Source organism: Pseudophryne corroboree, chromosome 6 (assembly GCF_028390025.1).
Source record: "Pseudophryne corroboree isolate aPseCor3 chromosome 6, aPseCor3.hap2, whole genome shotgun sequence".
Taxonomy (NCBI): Eukaryota; Metazoa; Chordata; class Amphibia; order Anura; family Myobatrachidae; genus Pseudophryne; species Pseudophryne corroboree.
The window spans coordinates 151,363,782-151,381,780 of record NC_086449.1 but is presented as its reverse complement, the minus strand read 5'-3'; the positions used below and the strand labels follow the sequence as shown (position 1 = coordinate 151,381,780).

At 48.2% G+C, this 17,999-nt stretch overlaps 1 protein-coding gene across 1 annotated transcript in view; it reads left to right on the top strand.

Annotated features, from left to right (window-relative positions):
• The window catches only part of PROM2 (prominin 2), a 222,474-nt gene that overhangs the window by 145,590 nt on the left and 58,885 nt on the right, over nt 1-17,999 (top strand). Inside the window, exons 17-20 of the mRNA XM_063932047.1 lie at nt 1,867-1,959; nt 15,847-15,900; nt 17,055-17,135; nt 17,676-17,744. Of these exons, the coding sequence (XP_063788117.1) occupies nt 1,867-1,959; nt 15,847-15,900; nt 17,055-17,135; nt 17,676-17,744 (297 nt within the window). The remainder of the gene's footprint in view (nt 1-1,866; nt 1,960-15,846; nt 15,901-17,054; nt 17,136-17,675; nt 17,745-17,999) is intronic.

Sequence of the window (17,999 nt, the reverse complement as noted above, 5' to 3'; positions counted from 1 at the left end):
AGAGGGAGGCAACCTCATTGTAGTAGCCCCAGCGTGGCCCATACGTCATTGGTTCCTTGGACCTACAAGGACTCTCAGTGGGAGTCCCTCCTCCACTCCCTCGTGCCACAACCTCCTATCTCAGGGCCCGTGTCTGCACCCAGACCTGCCATGTCTGTCTTTGACATAGCTCTTGAATCTTCCCTACTAGAGGCGCAAGACTTTTCTCACCCAGTGGTGCAAATAATGCTTAAGGCTTGGAAGCCGGCCTCTGCCCGCATATACTACAGGATTTGGCATACTTACTTCCAATGGTGTGCTGCCAGGCGTTATGACCCTGCGGTCTTCTGGAACTCCAGGCTTCTGGCCTTCCTCCAAAAGTCCATATCTCAGCCTTGTTGGTGTGGTTTCAACAAAGAATTGCTCCTCTACCAAATGTCCATAACCTTCCTACAGGGTGTTCTTCGTGTACAGCCTCCCTACGTTCCTCCTGTGACTCTGTGGGATCTGACGGTGGTTCTGGACGCTCTTCAACAGGCTCCCTTTGAAGCTCTGGAAACAGCTGACATGAAATGGCTCACTGCTAAGCCATTATTCCTTCTGGCCATTGCATCTGTCAGACGGGTGTCTGACTTGGGTGCTCTATCTTGTCGCAATCCTTTCCTCAATTTTTATGAGGACTGGGCTGTACTCCGTACTAAACCGGGTTACCTACCTAAGGTGGTCTCCCGTTTCCATTTGAATGAGGACATTGTAGTTCCAGCCATCGTCTTCTCAGATCTCTCACTTGCTGAGCGTTCTTTGGATGTGGTTCGTGCTCTCCGTATTTTTGTTGACCGAACTAGTTCCCTAAGAAAATCGTATTCCCTCTTCATTCTTTATGGTTTTCACAAACGTGGTTGGCCATCTAATAAACAGACTCTGGCCAGGTGGATTAGAATGGCAATAGCAAAATCATATTCTCAAGATGGACTACCAGTCCCGACTTCTATTTCTGCTCATTCTACTCGGTCTGTTGGACCATCATGGGCGGCGCGTCCACTGAACAATTGTGCAAGGCGGCTACGTGGTCTTCAATCCACACTTTTTTTAAGTTCTATGCCTTTGATACATTTGCCTCCCAGGATGCTTCATTTGGACGCCGGATAGTCTTATCCACTCAGGCACGTCCCCACCCTTGAAGTACTGCTTTAGGACATCCCACTGTTATCCCTGTGGAGCCCTATGGAACCCTAAGAAGAAAAGGAGAATTATTTTAGATTTACCTTTGTTAACTCTTTTTCTTCAAGGTCTGTAGGGTCCACATGGCGCCCATCCTGACATACCTGGTCTATAGGGGTTTGTGGCCTTGGTCACTGGTTCCCTTCTCCTGTATGTGAGAGTGTGTTCTTCTGTGTACCATATCTTCCTTCCCTCTGCTTCTGCTTTGAATTTGTTACTAAACTGACCTGCCTCTGCAGGGGGCAGGCTTATAGGGAGAGGGACCGGAGCATCCTGGGATATCTAAAGACTTAACTGTATGGTACCCAGGAGCTGATCCTACCAGCTATAACTCACTGTAATCCCTGTTGACCCTATGGACCTCGAAGAAAGAGAGTTAACAAAGGTACGTCTACCATAACTCTCCTTTATGTGCTGCCTGGAGCAACCTCTGAGTGACCTCTTCAATTCAGAGAGGAGCTATTCTAGAACACATGTTGCATCTTATAGTTCTGCTGTGATTGCAGTTAAATCTGCTGAATCTATTAGGCCGCATATTAATCTCTGGGATAGATTTGTGTAATTACACCAGGATTAAATCAAGTGGTATTTCCCCCATCAAATCTGCTTTGGCCTAGATCATATTTGACACTCATTTCCCTGTCTCTTCATTTCATCATCACTCAGAGTAATGCGACAATAAGAAGTCAGCTGCAGAACGAGTCAGTGGCACTGAGAGATCTACAGAATACCACTGTGCGAGATCAAGAGGCTGACGTGGTATGTACACTTACTGTACAGTACTCATGCTGTCATCCCTATGCCAAATGTCATCATTCTCATCAACTCGTACCTGCATGCATTCTAGCATCAATAATATAACACAGTTCACTTATCTCTAATATAATATATATATATAAGATGATCGATATATATTTATATGAATGTGTGTGTGTGTGTGTGTGTGTGTGTGTGTGTGTGTGTGTGTGTGTGTGTGTGTGTATATTATATATATATACACACACACACACATACATTGTCACACAATACCAATTAAAATTACACCAACACACTGATGCAACCTTACTCACATTACACCACACAGTAGTCCCCGTTATTCACATTACACAGCATTGTAGTGCCCCTTTTACTTACATTAATCATGTTATGCCACACAGTATTCCCCTTATTCACATTTTGCAGCACAGTAGTCCCCTTAATCACATTGTTGTCACACAGTAGTACCCCGTAATTCACATTACACTACAGAGTAGTGCCCCTTATACATGTTATGCCAAACAGTAGTACCCCTTATTCACCTTACGCCACACAGTAATTCCCCTTATTCAGGTTCCGCCACACAGTAGTTCCCCTTATTCACGTTATGCTACACAGTAGTACCCCTTATTCACGTTACGTCACACAGCAGTACCCCTTATACACATTATGCCACATATTAGTACCCCTTACAAATGTTACGCAGCACAGTAGTACCCCTTATACACATCATACCAAACATTAGTACTCCTTAAACACATTATACTACACAGTAGTGCCCCTTATTCACCTTACGTCACACAGTAGTACTCTTTATCCATATTACGCCACACAGTAGTACCCCTTATACATGTTACGCCACACAGTTGTACCCCTCATTTACATTATGCCACACAGTAGTATCCCTTATACATGTTACCCCACACAGTAATACCCCATATTCACATTATGCCACTCAGTAGTACCCCTTATTCATGTTGTGCAACACAGTAGTACCTTATAGAACCACTCACATCCCAATGCATGGGCACAGCGAGGAGTGGGTGGGGTGGTGTGTCTTACTCAAAACCTGGCTGAACCACTGTCCCATTGCCTCAAATGGCCAAAGATGTGTAATTGGGCAGACTGTTTTTTTACAGAATTGCATCCACTGATTTAGCTATGTAGTTCATTATGCTAGACTACATATGCCACATAATACTAAACTACACGGATGTACAGCAGCATATACCGAATGTACAGAGAGCACACTGTATGGGGGAGGAGTCATTAGCAAATGGAGAAACAAAAACATCCCACTGTTGAGAATGTTCAGATGTTGCATGTGACACCCAGTGCTTGGGGTGAGGGTGTGGAGATGCGGGTGTGACACCCATGCTGCCAGATACCACAGCCGCTGCCCACTTACCTGTTCACAGCTTAAAAGTGAGAATGTGCAGCAGGAGCTGGGCACAGACACTCTCCCACTCATTTTCCAGCCCCCTACAGATAATCCGTCACATGGCAGCCAATCAGCGCATGAGGCAGTGTGCGCTACAAGCCTCGCTTCTGCCAGGACACGCCGATCCCACACTCTCCCAGCCCGATAGCGGACTTGTAGCCTTAGCAAAATGCTGGATGCTCGTTTTGCTTGCCACTCACGGCAGCTGTTGCAGCAGCAGTAATTTTTTGGCGGCGCCCACCTCAATGGGTGGGACGCTGGCAGGTTCACTACTTCCTGGCCGTGTGCCCCCCCACCCCTTTTGGCTGGTGCCCCTGGCAAGTGCCATCCTAGCCAATGGGTAGATATGCCCCTTGGCAGCTGTAAACACAGGTAACAATTTTAATGTATTATTTTTATCTAACATTTAAAAGAAAATAGAATTTTTTAATTTGCCTGAATTACTGTGGTAAGCAAGTACCACCTGTGCTGGAGACCTCGCTCCCTGTCTGGTCACATGGTGACTGCTACCTTCAATTGCTACTGATCTAGTTCATTACCCGCTGCCATCTGTTCAATCCACTCTCAAACACGCTGTCTACATGACACACGCATACTGTAATTACCGTCATGCTAATGATTCAGTCCTGACACATCTTTGTGTCCCTTATGTATTGTGTATGATGTCTTCTACTTACTGTACATGACAGGTTCAACGGGTCAGTCCTAAACTGAGCCAAAGCACTATAATAATTATTACATAGTCATACAAAGGAAATTGGTAGATCCCCGGGACACCAATGAGGATTCTGATGTTCACCAGAGATCCTTTCAAGAGAGATTGGGTTTCATTGAGGGATCCCCCGCGGTTGTGGCCCCCACAAAGAGCAAGTGTCCGATTATCACAATGACACAAGTCTATAGACAGACAAGGGAGGTTTAAAATGCAAATCTGCACCATTCATCCAAATGGGTTGGGTTTGTGTGACTGCCGGTCACCATACCGACGCTGGAATCCCAGCTGTTAGGTGGCTGGAGGAGGGCGAGCGCAATGAAGCCCCTTGCGGGCTTGGTGGTTTGCTGCTCTTGCAACAGGTTCTATTCCCACTCTATGGGAGTCGTGGATACTCATGAGTGGGAATAGTCCCTGTTGGTCGACAAGCCAACTGGCGGGATATTCAGGGTTCGGGATTCCGGCGTTGGTACTGTGACCGGCGGTCGCATCCCATTCAAATAGGTTAAAGTCAGTCAAGAACACTAAAATGGGGAAAATTAACTACAAGCAAACAGAAATAGAATAAAAAGGGCACATTTATATTTACTCCAGAGACTACAAATGACGCTGTATGATGTGGATGCATCCATGTGTGAGTTGTGTAAGTGGAGGGTTTTGGTGTTGAAGTGGCACTTACCTGCTCCACTCACTCTCATCTTCAGAATATGAGATGTTCTGCAGCTGGTACCGCGGCACAGTACAGAACTCTGGGATGAGAGAGGGAGTTAGAACCTGATACTTTCTAACCAACACAGCAAAGGAAGTATCTGGGAACACCTAATTATTGCCAAGGTGGCTACAGGTAATCAATGGCACAAGTGGTCCAGACATCCTTAATCACCTATTCAGTGCTCGACGGTCAGCCAGCAGCGGTTTTTAGCGCCTGTCAGAGAGTATTATGATGGGACAGTTCTGCTTCCAGACACTGTCCAGCCATCCTGCTCATGGTGTGTGTGTGTGTGTGTGTGTGTGTGTGTGTGTGTGTGTGTGTGTGTGTGTGTGTGTGTGTGTGTGTGTGTGTGTGTGTATGTGTGGTGTGGGGGGGAGGGTTGGGAGGCCCTCTCTCACCCGCCAAACAGAGCAGCGGTGAATAGATGTTGTGCACATGCTTGCAGTGTCTATTCCATGGAGAGGGACTGGAGGAATGGGCAGCAGCTCCCAGAGGTTATAAGCGCAGAAAGCGTGTATGAGGGTCACGATTAATATTCTCAAGAAGGTGAGAGATATGCATTCAGTGTTTGCACAAAGGAACGCAGCCCACCCACACTGGCTACACAAGTAAGTAACAGCTTGTGTGTGCCACCCACAGCAGCCCGGCTAACAGTAAACAGGCCATTAACACACTGGGCGGGATGTACTAATGTACATCGCCGCCCTGCGCCATGATGCTGATCGCATATGTACTTACATATGCGATCACCATTGCGGAGGACAGCTCTTCCGATAAGAGCTGTCCTCCGCGATGCACAGCGGCAGCCTGACTTCCGGGATTCGGCCCCAGGAGTTAGTCTGCGCATGCGCAGGGTGACGGGGGTGGCCGCAAGGCATGCTGGGAGGGATCCGATCGGATCCCTCACACAGCGCCGCGGAGAGAAGCCCATAGGCTTCTATGGACTATCGCCAGCTAAAGCTGGTGAACCCCCGCCGCAGCGCTGACCTGCCGGCCGAGGGATGGTACATCTGGAAAATGCGGTAAACAGGGAGTTTACCGCATTTTCCGCTTAGTACATCCCGCCCACTGACTGGTGTGCTACGACCCACTAATTTACTGTGGAACGGTCTCTCTAACACAGGGGCAAATGCAGGGTTTTTAGGGGGTGTTTCCAGATATGCGAAACTATATATATATTTATATATAAAAATATACACTGTATATATACACACACATATGAGGTGCAGTTACATTGCCGGCAGTCAGGATCACAGCGGTCTCAGGATACCGACACCGAAATCCCGACCACTGACACTGCAAACAGCCAGCTAACAGTGGCTATTCCCACTCATGGGTGTCCACGACACCCACACAGCGGGAATAGAACCTGTGGTGTGCGCAGCAAGCCACCAAGCCCACAGCGTTGCGAGTGCAGTGGCATCGGTAGGCTGACCGTCGGATCCCGGTCGCCGGCATAACATATCCAACCCACACATATATCTAACTATCTCTGTCTGTCTGTCTGTCGCTATATATATATATATATATATATATATATATTAAACCCCATGTGTGCACACATACAGAGCCAAGGGATACATGAGAGGGTCAGAGAAAGAGGAATGGAGATGAAGGGGGGGCATGGGGAGAAACAGAAGGGGGGCATGGGGAGAGAGAGAGGGGACATGGGAGTAGAGGGAAGCATGGGGAGAGAGAGGGGGAAGAGAAAGAGGCACAAGGAGAGAGAGGGGGCAGAGAAAGAGGCACAAGGAGAGAGAGGGGGCAGAGAAAGAGGCACAGGGAGAGGAGAGCATTGGGAGACAGCTACATGGAGAGATAGAGGGGCATGGAAACAGAGAGGCGCAGCAAAAGAGGATGGCGTGGAGGGGGGAGGAGGCATGGGAGAGAGAGGCATGGGGGGTGTAGAGAGTGAGAGGGGGGTAAGGGGCAATGGGGGGAACGAGAGCGAGGGAGTGAGGCATGAGGAGAGAGAGATTTGAACAGCAGCACAATGAGGAGCAGTGCCTGGGAGAGCAGTTACAATACCTTCAGGTCTGGAGGAAGCCCCGTGGTCCCACAAGCTTGGTGCCCCCGGGATGTGCAGTGCTCTGGAGGCCCAGTCCACTCCCGGCAGCCCGGTGACATTTAGGCAGTTGTGGTGGATATTAGATATGCGGGAGGAGGAGAATAGGCAGAGACGCGGAAGACGGGGGACAGGCAGAGACGCAGGAGAGGAGGAGATGCGGGAGGGTGGGAGGAGCAGGGGTATAGGCAGAGTCGCGTCAATGTTCCGCAAGCCCGCAGTTGATGCAGGCTGGTGTGAGCTAGAAGAGCACACTTGCCTGCCTGTACTTCTGTACAGCTGGGTGCCCTAATGCATTTATTGTAAGGCTGATGCTGTGTTATGTACAGCCTGCTTGATTGATCGGCGGGCAGGGGGGGTTTCCAGGTACTCGTTAAAAAAAAACCTTCGTGTGCGTAACTGCGTATGCAACACTTTCAAAACAACAATGTAAAACAACATAATTCATGATAAGTGCAGAGAAAGCGACAAACAATATAAGTGCAAAGAGAAAGCTGCAGCAACAGCCTACCTTTCATGGTAGATGCTAGAATCAAGTGGGCTAAGGGACCTTTTCCGTCCGGGGGAGGAGTCACAACATAAGGGGGAGGAGCAAGGCCAGCGGGATAGTTCCTCTACTATCCACGCCACCAACTATTACCTTTAGTAATCAGGTGGTGAGCGAAGCGGAGCGGAGCGAGCCACCGAGCCCGAAGCGTGGCAAGTGAAGCGAGCCCGCGAGGGTACTTTTCGGGTACCCTGTTCGCCCGTAGCTCCTCCCCCTGGTGACATGTCTCCTCCCCCAGATACATCAGAAGGTCCCTTCTCCCACTCCGAAATAGAATCAACCTACCTTTCATGGGGTCCTGACTGCTAGATACTTATTTGCAGGGTGACAAGAGATTGTTCCCGAATGAATACTACTGTACCTGGGGCTATCTTCTCCAATCTATGGGGGTCTGATCGTAGATGTGCTAAATATAGCACATCTATGTTCATTTACTGTGACATGCGGGAGGACGCCCAGCACAGGGCTAGTCCACACCGCATATCAGGCCCTACCCACCCTTCACAGATACAAAAGCATCGCATGGGAGCGATGCTTTTGTACCTGGCGAGTAGCTCCCTATCCAATGCAGCTCATGCACGCTGGCAGGCCGCTACTCGCTGCTTCTCGGGTCGCAACAGCTGCGTGTGACGTAACGCAGCAACCACAGCCCGCCTCCCCAACGGTCCGGACACGCCTCCGTTGTCAGTACCGTGCCCCGCCAACGGCGATCTAACAACACTGTTGGCACACCCCCTCCTGCCCTGCGACCGCCTCTGCCTGTCAATCAGGCAGAGGCGATCGCAGCCCTTTTAGCATCTCACTGGGTTCCCGGGGTGCACACGTGTAGTGCAGCCGATACGCGTACGCACTCCACAAAAGGATTCAGACTGCGATTGCTGCCGCTGCAGCGATACAGTCTAAATTAGCCCCCTATAGGCATTTACTTTCAACTGAAAATTTTGGTCAGAAAATGTTGCGAGATTTGGCAAAAAAACGATTTGGAGTACCCCTTACAGTTACGCTCAGAGTGGGGTCGACCTCCTAACTTGCTTCTTTGGTACAGTAGGTCGAACACACCTGCACCAGAACATTTACTAAGCACTCCTTGTAGGTGTTAGGGTCTCCTGCCCTGTGCTGCCACGTCGTCATGGCAACCGGGAGACAAGTGCTAGTGGAGTAACCTGAGCGCAGCTGATACTCCGGTTCGGGTCTTTTGCTGTGCAGTGGTTATAGGCTCTGTGCACGGCAGGGGATCCGGTGCTGGTTTTTGTGCTCACAGTCTGTGAGGTCTGAGTGGGGCGTGGACAGCACCTGCTTTATAAGGCCTCTTTTCAGGGTAAGCAGATGCTGCTGAATCTTTGTTGGTTAGTCAGTTCATGAACGTTAGCCAGTACTGTGTAGCTTTGTATTTGTTTGTTGCTTACTGCAAATAGGCCTGGGAATTTGGTATTACACTCTGCCAATCCAGACCTAGCAGTAAGACTGGAGTCAGTCGTTTAGCTTGCTGGGGTTCTGTTACTACTCTGTGAACTTAGCAAGTTTGCGGCTGTATTCTAAGACTTGCCTGTCTAATCCTGTCTCACTGTGCTAGGTGTCAGGGGTCAGTTTAGTGGCAGTAAGCTAAAACCTGTGCACTGCAAGTGAGAATTTGGATTGTGGAGATTCTCCTTGTGTCTATCATTCCATCTCTGACCAAGGAGTTTACTGCCACACCCGTTGGTAACCCTTTAGGGTTTTGATGTTGCCCTTAGCAACAGCATTTCGGGTACTCTACGTATTAAAACACAACATCTTGCTTTTTCCATCTTAGCAGTTCTAATACAAGGGAGATACCCAGTTCCTTAGCCTCTGGGCTTCTCTGTTCACTTTGTGTGTATTTTGTTACCCTATCCCCTTCTGTGTACGTTATGTCATATCCCCCAGTTTGTCTGTGAGTCCATCTGTTTTGCATAACAGTTCAAACACCAGTACATTCCTGCAGACACTGGAGTGCATAACAGTTCTGACACCAGTACTTTCCTGCTGGCACTGGTGTGCATAACATATTCAGCAGCCTAATACTCCTGTTGAAATTTTGTGGGAATATGGAGCATACCCCTCAAAATACGTTGCAACAGGTGGTCGATCAGGTGCAGGTCCTGACTCGACAATTTAATGATTTGTCCATTAAAATGCACACCTCCCAGGCTGCTGGCGGAGCTCCCGCAGCAGCAGCACCTGCAGGGGTTAAGGAGCCGAAAGTAAATCTCCCGGATCGTTTTTCTGGAGATCGCTCGCAGTTCTTTTGTTTCAAGGAGAGCTGCAAGCTATACTTCCGGCTTAGGCCTCAGTCTTCTGGGTCGGAGATTCAGCGGGTGGGCATAGTGATTTCCTTGCTACAAGGAGACCCACAGGTCTGGGCATATGGGTTGCAGCCTGACTGTCCGTCGCTTAAAAGTGTTGATGCTTTTTTTACGGCACTGGGCATGTTGTATGATGACCCTGACAAGACGGCCTCAGCCGAGGCTCAGATTTCGATCCTTAAGCAAGGGCGCAGGCCAGTTGAGGTTTACTGTACGGAGTTTCGGAGGTTGGCCCATGATACCCAGTGGAATGACCCAGCCCTGAGACACCAGTACCGAAGAGGTCTTTCTAACCAGATAAAGGACCAACTGGTACAATATCCCTTGCCTGATAGCTTGGATCAGCTCATGCAGTTATCCATCCGGGTGGATAGACGGCTGAGAGAGCGTAGGCTTGAAAGGGAGACTGAGATTTCCTTCCTTCCCAAGGGAACCTCAGACTCTGAGGAATTTTCTGAGGAGCCTATGCAGATTGGGGCTACCCGCCTCTCCTCGCGTGAGAAGACGCGGAGGAGACAGCAGGGGTTGTGTTTGTACTGTGGGAATAAAGGTCATGTGGTAGTATCATGCCCAGAAAAGCCGGAAAACTTCAGGGCCTGAGGGTGATGGGAAATATCCTGTCAGGCCAGAAGTCAGAATTTCCCAAGAAGACTTTTATCATTCCGGTGACCTTGAAGATCCTCGGTCAAACTGTCAAGACTGAGGCCTTTGTGGACAGTGGGGCCGACGGGGTTTTTATGGACCGCCAATTCGCCCTGAAACACTCTGTTCCCTTAGTACCCTTGGCATCGGAAATTGAGATTTGTGGGTTAAACGGGGAACCATTATCCCAAGGTAAAATTACCTCTTGCACTAGCCAGATTTCTTTGTTTATTGGAGCCACACACTCTGAAAAATTGTCCTTTTATGTGACTGTCTGTACTTTTGCCCCATTGGTGTTGGGGTTACCCTGGTTAAGGGCCCACAATCCTCAATTTGACTGGGTCTCTGGGGAGATTCTTAGTTGGGGTACTGATTGTTTCAGGAGTTGCTTGAGCCTTCCAGTCAGGCTCTCGCAGCTAAGTTTGCCAGGATTGCCAGGGTGTTATGCAGATTTTGCGGACGTGTTCTCCAAAAAAGTTGCAGAGGTACTACCTCCCCATCGCCCCTATGACTGTGCCATTGATTTGTTGCCAAATGCTAAGCTTCCCAAGAGCAGGTTGTACTCCCTGTCACGTCCTGAGACTCAGGCTATGGCAGAGTACATTCAGGAGAACTTGGCTAAGGGATTTATCAGACCTTCACAGTCTCCAGTTGGGTCGGGGTTCTTCTTCGTGGGTAAAAAGGACGGTTCGTTGCGACCCTGCATCGACTTCAGGGAATTGAACCGTATCACGATTAAAAACTCATACCCACTGCCTCTCATTTCGGCCTTGTTTGACCAGCTTCGTACTGCCACCATTTTTTCTAAGATTGACCTACGCGGTGCGTACAATCTAATCCGAATAAGAGAGGGGGATGAATGGAAGACTGCCTTTAATACCCACTCAGGGCATTATGAATATTTGGTGATGCCTTTTGGGCTCTGTAATGCCCCGGCAGTCTTCCAGGATTTCATGAATGATGTGCTCAGGGAATATTTGGATAGATTCTTAGTTGTATACTTAGATGACATCCTAATCTTCTCCCATTCCCTGGAGGAACATCGGAAGCATGTACGCTTAGTCCTCCAGAAACTCAGAGACCACCGGCTTGGGGCAAAGCTGGAGAAGTGCGAATTTGAAGTTCAGCAAATCGCATTTCTAGGATATATTATCTCCCCAGAAGGTTTCCAAATGGAGGGTTCCAAGGTACAGGCAGTCCTGGATTGGGTGCAGCCCACTAGTTTGAAGGCGCTTCAGCGTTTCCTGGGCTTTGCGAATTTTTATAGACGATTTATCGCTGGATTTTCGTCTATAGTGGCGCCCTTGGTGGCACTCACTAAGAAAGGGGCGGATGTTGCTCACTGGTCTTGTGAGGCTAAAGCGGCTTTTGCCCGTCTCAAAAGGGCATTTGTTTCGGCCAAGGTGCTGCGACACCCAGATCCAGAGCGTCCTTTTGTGGTGGAGGTGGATGCCTCTGAGATGGGTATTGGGGCAGTGCTTTCTCAGATGGGAGTGTCTGATAATCGCCTTCATCCCTGTGCTTACTTTTCCCGTAAATTTTCGCCTGCCGAGATGAATTATGACGTGGGTAACCGGGAATTGTTGGCTATTAAGGATGCACTCGAGGAGTGGAGACACTGGCTTGAGGGGGCTAAGTTTGTGGTCTCAATTCTCACTGACCATAAGAATCTGGCATATTTAGAGTCAGCGAAGCGTCTCAATGCCAGGCAGGCACGATGGGCTTTGTTTTTTGCTCGCTTTAATTTTTTGATAACATATCGCCCTGGGTCAAAAAACATCAAGGCTGATGCGCTCTCGCGGAGTTTTGCTCCAATCCAGGAGACCACCGAGGAGCCGTTGCCCATTGTTTCCCCATCATGTATTAAAGTGGGCATTACCCAGGACCTCTTATCATTAGTCCTTAGAGCACAGGAGCAGGTTCCTCCAGACCTTCCGGTAGGTCTTTTGTTTGTGCCTCCTAGGTTAAGACAGCGAGTGTTCCTGGAATTCCATGCCAAGAAGTCGGCAGGTCACCCGGGTATTGCCAGAACTCGGGAGTTGCTATCTAGGGCGGTGTGGTGGCCCTCGGTGGCTAAGGATGTGGATCAGTGGGTTCGGGCATGTGACATCTGTGCCCGAAATAAGACTCCTAGAGGGGTTCCTGTTGGCCCATTACATCCACTCTCTATCCCATCTAAGCCATGGACCCACATTTCAATGGATTTTGTGGTGGACTTGCCCAAATCCTCGGGGATGACAGCCATCTGGGTTGTCGTTGACAGGTTTTCGAAGATGGCGCACTTCGTTCCACTGGTTGGGCTGCCATCAGCCAGACGCCTGTCTGAATTATTTATGCTGCATGTTGTGCGTCTCCACGGGTTGCCACTTGATGTGGTCTCTGACCGCGGATCCCAGTTTGTGGCCAAATTCTGGAGGGCATTTTGTTCCGATCTCCAGATTTCTGTCAGCTTGTCGTCAGGCTACCATCCGCAGTCTAATGGGCAGACTGAAAGGGTGAACCAGTCCTTGGAGCAGTTCCTCAGGTGTTATGTCTCCAAGTGTCAGACTGACTGGGTTGCTCATCTGTCCATGGCGGAGTTTGCCTATAACAACGCGGCTCACTCTGCTACAGGGATCTCTCCCTTCCTTTGTGTGTATGGGCATCATCCTAAGGCCAATTCTTTTGACCCCCTGGACTCCACGCCTGGTGGTTCCTCTGTGGTTTCGGTCCTTAGAGGTATTTGGCGGAAAGTGAAGAAAGCCCTTGTGTCTGTGTCATTAGTGACCAAAAGGGTTTTTGATAAGCGGAAAAGACCCTGCAGCTTCAAATTAGGAGACTTCGTCTGGTTGTCTACCAAGAATTTGAAGTTGAGACAGCCATCTCATAAGTTAGGGCCCCGGTTCATCGGCCCTTATAAGATCACCAGGGTTATCAATCCGGTGGCATTTCAGTTAGATATGCCCCGTTCTTTGGGTATCAATAAAACATTTCATTGTTCCCTTTTAAAACGGGCGATTAGTAATCCTTCTTCCAGTGGAAGACCTTCCCCTCTTCTGATACGTGGCCAGAGGGAGTTTGTTGTTGAAAGGATTCTTGACTCCAAGGTGGTTCGGGGTCGGCTGTCATTTTTGGTGCACTGGAAGGGGTATGGCCCGGAGGAGCGGTCGTGGGTGCGCAGTTGTGATCTTCATGCCCCCAGACTGATACGCTCTTTCTTCTCGCAGTTCCCCGATAAACCCGGTGGTAGGGGTTCTTTGACCCCTCGTCAGAGGGGGGGTACTGTTAGGGTCTCCTGCCCTGTGCTGCCACGTCGTCATGGCAACCGGGAGACAAGTGCTAGTGGAGTAACCTGAGCGCAGCTGATACTCCGGTTCGGGTCTTTTGCTGTGCAGTGGTTATAGGCTCTGTGCACGGCAGGGGATCCGGTGCTGGTTTTTGTGCTCACAGTCTGTGAGGTCTGAGTGGGGCGTGGACAGCACCTGCTTTATAAGGCCTCTTTTCAGGGTAAGCAGATGCTGCTGAATCTTTGTTGGTTAGTCAGTTCATGAAAGTTAGCCAGTACTGTGTAGCTTTGTATTTGTTTGTTGCTTACTGCAAATAGGCCTTGGGATTTGGTATTACACTCTGCCAATCCAGACCTAGCAGTAAGACTGGAGTCAGTCGTTTAGCTTGCTGGGGTTCTGTTACTACTCTGTGAACTTAGCAAGTTTGCGGCTGTATTCTAAGACTTGCCTGTCTAATCCTGTCTCACTGTGCTAGGTGTCAGGGGTCAGTTTAGTGGCAGTAAGCTAAAACCTGTGCACTGCAAGTGAGAATTTGGATTGTGGAGATTCTCCTTGTGTCTATCATTCCATCTCTGACCAAGGAGTTTACTGCCACACCCGTTGGTAACCCTTTAGGGTTTTGCTGTTGCCCTTAGCAACAGCATTTCGGGTACTCTACGTATTAAAACACAACATCTTGCTTTTTCCATCTTAGCAGTTCTAATACAAGGGAGATACCCAGTTCCTTAGCCTCTGGGCTTCTCTGTTCACTTTGTGTGTATTTTGTTACCCTATCCCCTTCTGTGTACGTTATGTCATATCCCCCAGTTTGTCTGTGAGTCCATCTGTTTTGCATAACAGTTCAAACACCAGTACATTCCTGCAGACACTGGAGTGCATAACAGTTCTGATACCAGTACTTTCCTGCTGGCACTGGTGTGCATAACAGTAGGGCTATACAGCTCATCCCATAAAAGGGCCCAGACACCAATACTCTTATAGCAGTGCTGGCAAGGGCAGGAATATCTACTGCCTGTGGGTTCCTGAAAGCCACTCACGAGTCTGCAGCAGTTTGGAGGTCATGGGTCTGAAGCAGTTTGGAGGTCATGAGTCTAAAGTAGTTTGGAGGTCATGGGTCTACTGCCCAACTATAGTTAATGATGCAGGACTGAGTGCCTTAGGACCTAAACAATGCCTAACACAGAAGGGTCAGGACCTAATACCAAAAACTGTTGATGAAGATTAGGGCCTAGTTCACAATACGGTGCTAATATGGAACTCCTACTTACTGTAGGATATTGCAGATGTCATCGACATCTGGACAGCAAGCTACTTCCAGATAAGTGATCCTCTTCTGCTCCTGGAAGTCACCCTCATTCAACGCCAGGCACAGGTTCATTCCTTTGCGACGCACATCTCTAAATATTACAAGTGCTTTGTATGTCAAAGTTTTTGCATTAGAGCCTTTGGTATGGTTGTCCGGTCGAATCCCTAAATCTGGTGAAAATTATAATTTTCTCTAAAGTTAGGACTCTGTGATAAATAGGAGCTACAAATCTTAAGATCAGAAACAAGAAAGCAGTTAAGTGAATTGTATGAATCCTGCTAATTCATACCCCCAAAACAATTTAGCTATTTATTATAAGATCTACTTCTCTAAATGGAACAAGAAAGAATGTACTGTATATCAAGCTACGTAACTATATTTTAGTCCATTCTATATTTTTTACTGTATCGTCCTTATACAAAAATGTTAATAATAAGAAGATGTCAAGCCTTAACTAAGATACTAGTAACACACAGAGGTTTTACTGATTTACACTGAACTTCTTGGCTAACATACAAACTGCAAATGTCAAGTTGAAATCACGTCACATTAGAGCTGTGTCATGGAGTTTCTAGATTAGAGGAAGTCGGATGAAGAACATTTACAAATGGGCTATTTATAATTTAATATTTGCTGGATTTTCTCCCAAAACACCCGTCTTTAGGGGATAACCGCAAATTTCTCCATACAGTAGGTTTCTATAGGGCTGCAAAGCTGTCAGATTTTCCAAGCGGTACGATAGGATAATACCTCCAGATGGAAGAGTTAAGATTGGAACTTGTTCTAAGAATGTATAATAACTTATAAAATCCTCTGTGATTGCAGCATTGATACCAATATTCACTGAGTATGTATTATTTGTGCTTTGTTTTTAGAGTAAGTTGAACAGCAGTCTCCAGTCTCTGGCTGTGTTGGCCCCAACCCTTAAGGTGAGTTCAGGCTTCTGTCTACAATTGGATAAAAGGAGAGTAATATACTGTACTGAGATCATATACACAGGGCCGGTTCTACCATTAGGCAGCTTTAGGCGGCTGCCTAGGGGCGCCACTGAATTCATCTAGCACAACACTGAAGGATGTCTCTATGTGTGCACTCCTCCTTTTACTCTGTGCTGGCTGCTGCAGGTCTAATCAGGTGCAGCCACCAATATCAGGTTGTACCAAATTGGGCCTCAGTGCTTCCTCTGTGCCAACACCTGTAACATCAAGCCGTGCGAAGGCACGTAGGAGGCAGATGTAAATATGGCTCCCGGGGGGTGCTCTCACGGCCGCTTATCATAGCCCTGATGCACCTCCTGCAGGGGGGTTGCAGGTTAGGGGGCACCAGGTTGAAGCTTTGCCTAGGGTGCAGAGAGACCTTGCACCGGTCCCGCATATACAAAGCTTTCAGAGCAGAGAGCAAAACCTCTCCGCTTTTGCCATGCGGCTCAATTTGTGTTGGTGTGCCTAGAATCTGCCAAAAGTACTGCATATGAGTTTGCACATAGAGATGGCAGGGTTTGGGGGGGAGCCAAATGTTGCTTCTTCCAGTTGCTCTTCAAAAATACCAAAGCAGGACCGTAACTCGGCGTGTGCGAGCGACACTGTCTACAGTCAATAGTTTTGACATGGTTAAAAGGTCAACGGTTAAATGGTTGACATGTACTTAGATTGACAGGGTCAAAAGGTCAACACAGTCAAATGGTCAATGTATGAAGGGTCAACTTTTTTTTTCTTTCTCTAACCCTAACCCTGTGGCCTAACCCTAACCCTCCAGCACATACCTGACCCTAAGTGTCCCCTCCAGCGGCCTAACCCTACTCCTCCCCCAAGTGCTTAAGCCTAAAAATCCTAAAAAACCAAGTGTGAACCTTTTTTTGTATCGACAATTTGTATGTCGGCTTTTTGTCAACCTAAGTCCACGGCAACCACGACAACCTTTTAACTGTCAAACTTTTGACCATTTTGACCTATTGACTGTCTATTTACTGTCTGTCTTCCATATGGATACCCATTCTATGCAGCTCATAAATGCTGCCCCTTACAGTTACATATATACCATACTATTTGATCTTATATAACAGGTATATTTTTTATCATTTAAGGTTCGGATAGTCCGTACAATCCAGGATGTCAACACTGTAAAAGGACCTTTACTAGAAGGGACCATTGGCCTGCTGAAGAATGTAAGTTGTACAGAGAGTGCAGACAGGGCCGGATCTAACCCTTGTGGCACCCCCGGGGGAAAAATAGGGGCGTGGTTTCATGAAGGGGCATGGTCAGTTATGCCCCAGGTAGTATTGCCCCCATGACGTCATGACGTCTCTCCCATAGCACCGCATAGACACTAGAGGTCAATCATGACCTCTAGTGTCTATGTGCCGCTCCCACAATGCAGTGCAGTGGGCGATGACTTCATCAAGCACCGCACAGTCAGCACCGCACAGCACCAGGGGGCACCACCAGTACCAGATCTTGCCACGGCGGTGGCGCCCTCTGGAAGGCGGCGCCCCGGGCAAAAATCCTGCGTGCCCATAGCAAGATCCGCTACTCAGTGCGGAGATGGAGATGTGACTGTAATACGTGCTCAGTATGCAGACGTCAGCTACTATTGCACGACTTGACTATGTGTAAATAACTACTGGAACTCTGCAGCACTACAGAACCCGTGTGGTGCCATATAAATGGAATCTAATAATAATTTTGATTTCTGTTTATTTCACCAGGAGAGCAAGTGTCAGCTGCATCAGTCTCTAGAATATTTTACGCAGTACCTTGACTGGGTAAACCAAACTGTAAGTTGATTTCATTCTGTCATACGTTAACTTACATATAGCGCCTGATTCTAAGCCACACGCAAGGCATAGTTCATGTAGTAGGACTATTATTTACAACGGTGCATGTGTTACACAGAGAGTGTACACAAAGGTGCTGTTGCCATCAATTCAGATGGTATCAGATCGATGGTAGAAAAGTGATGGGCGCTTCAGGACGATGACTGGGAGGTGGCTAGCTGTGCATGTACAAATGTGCCGCTCATTGGGCATATG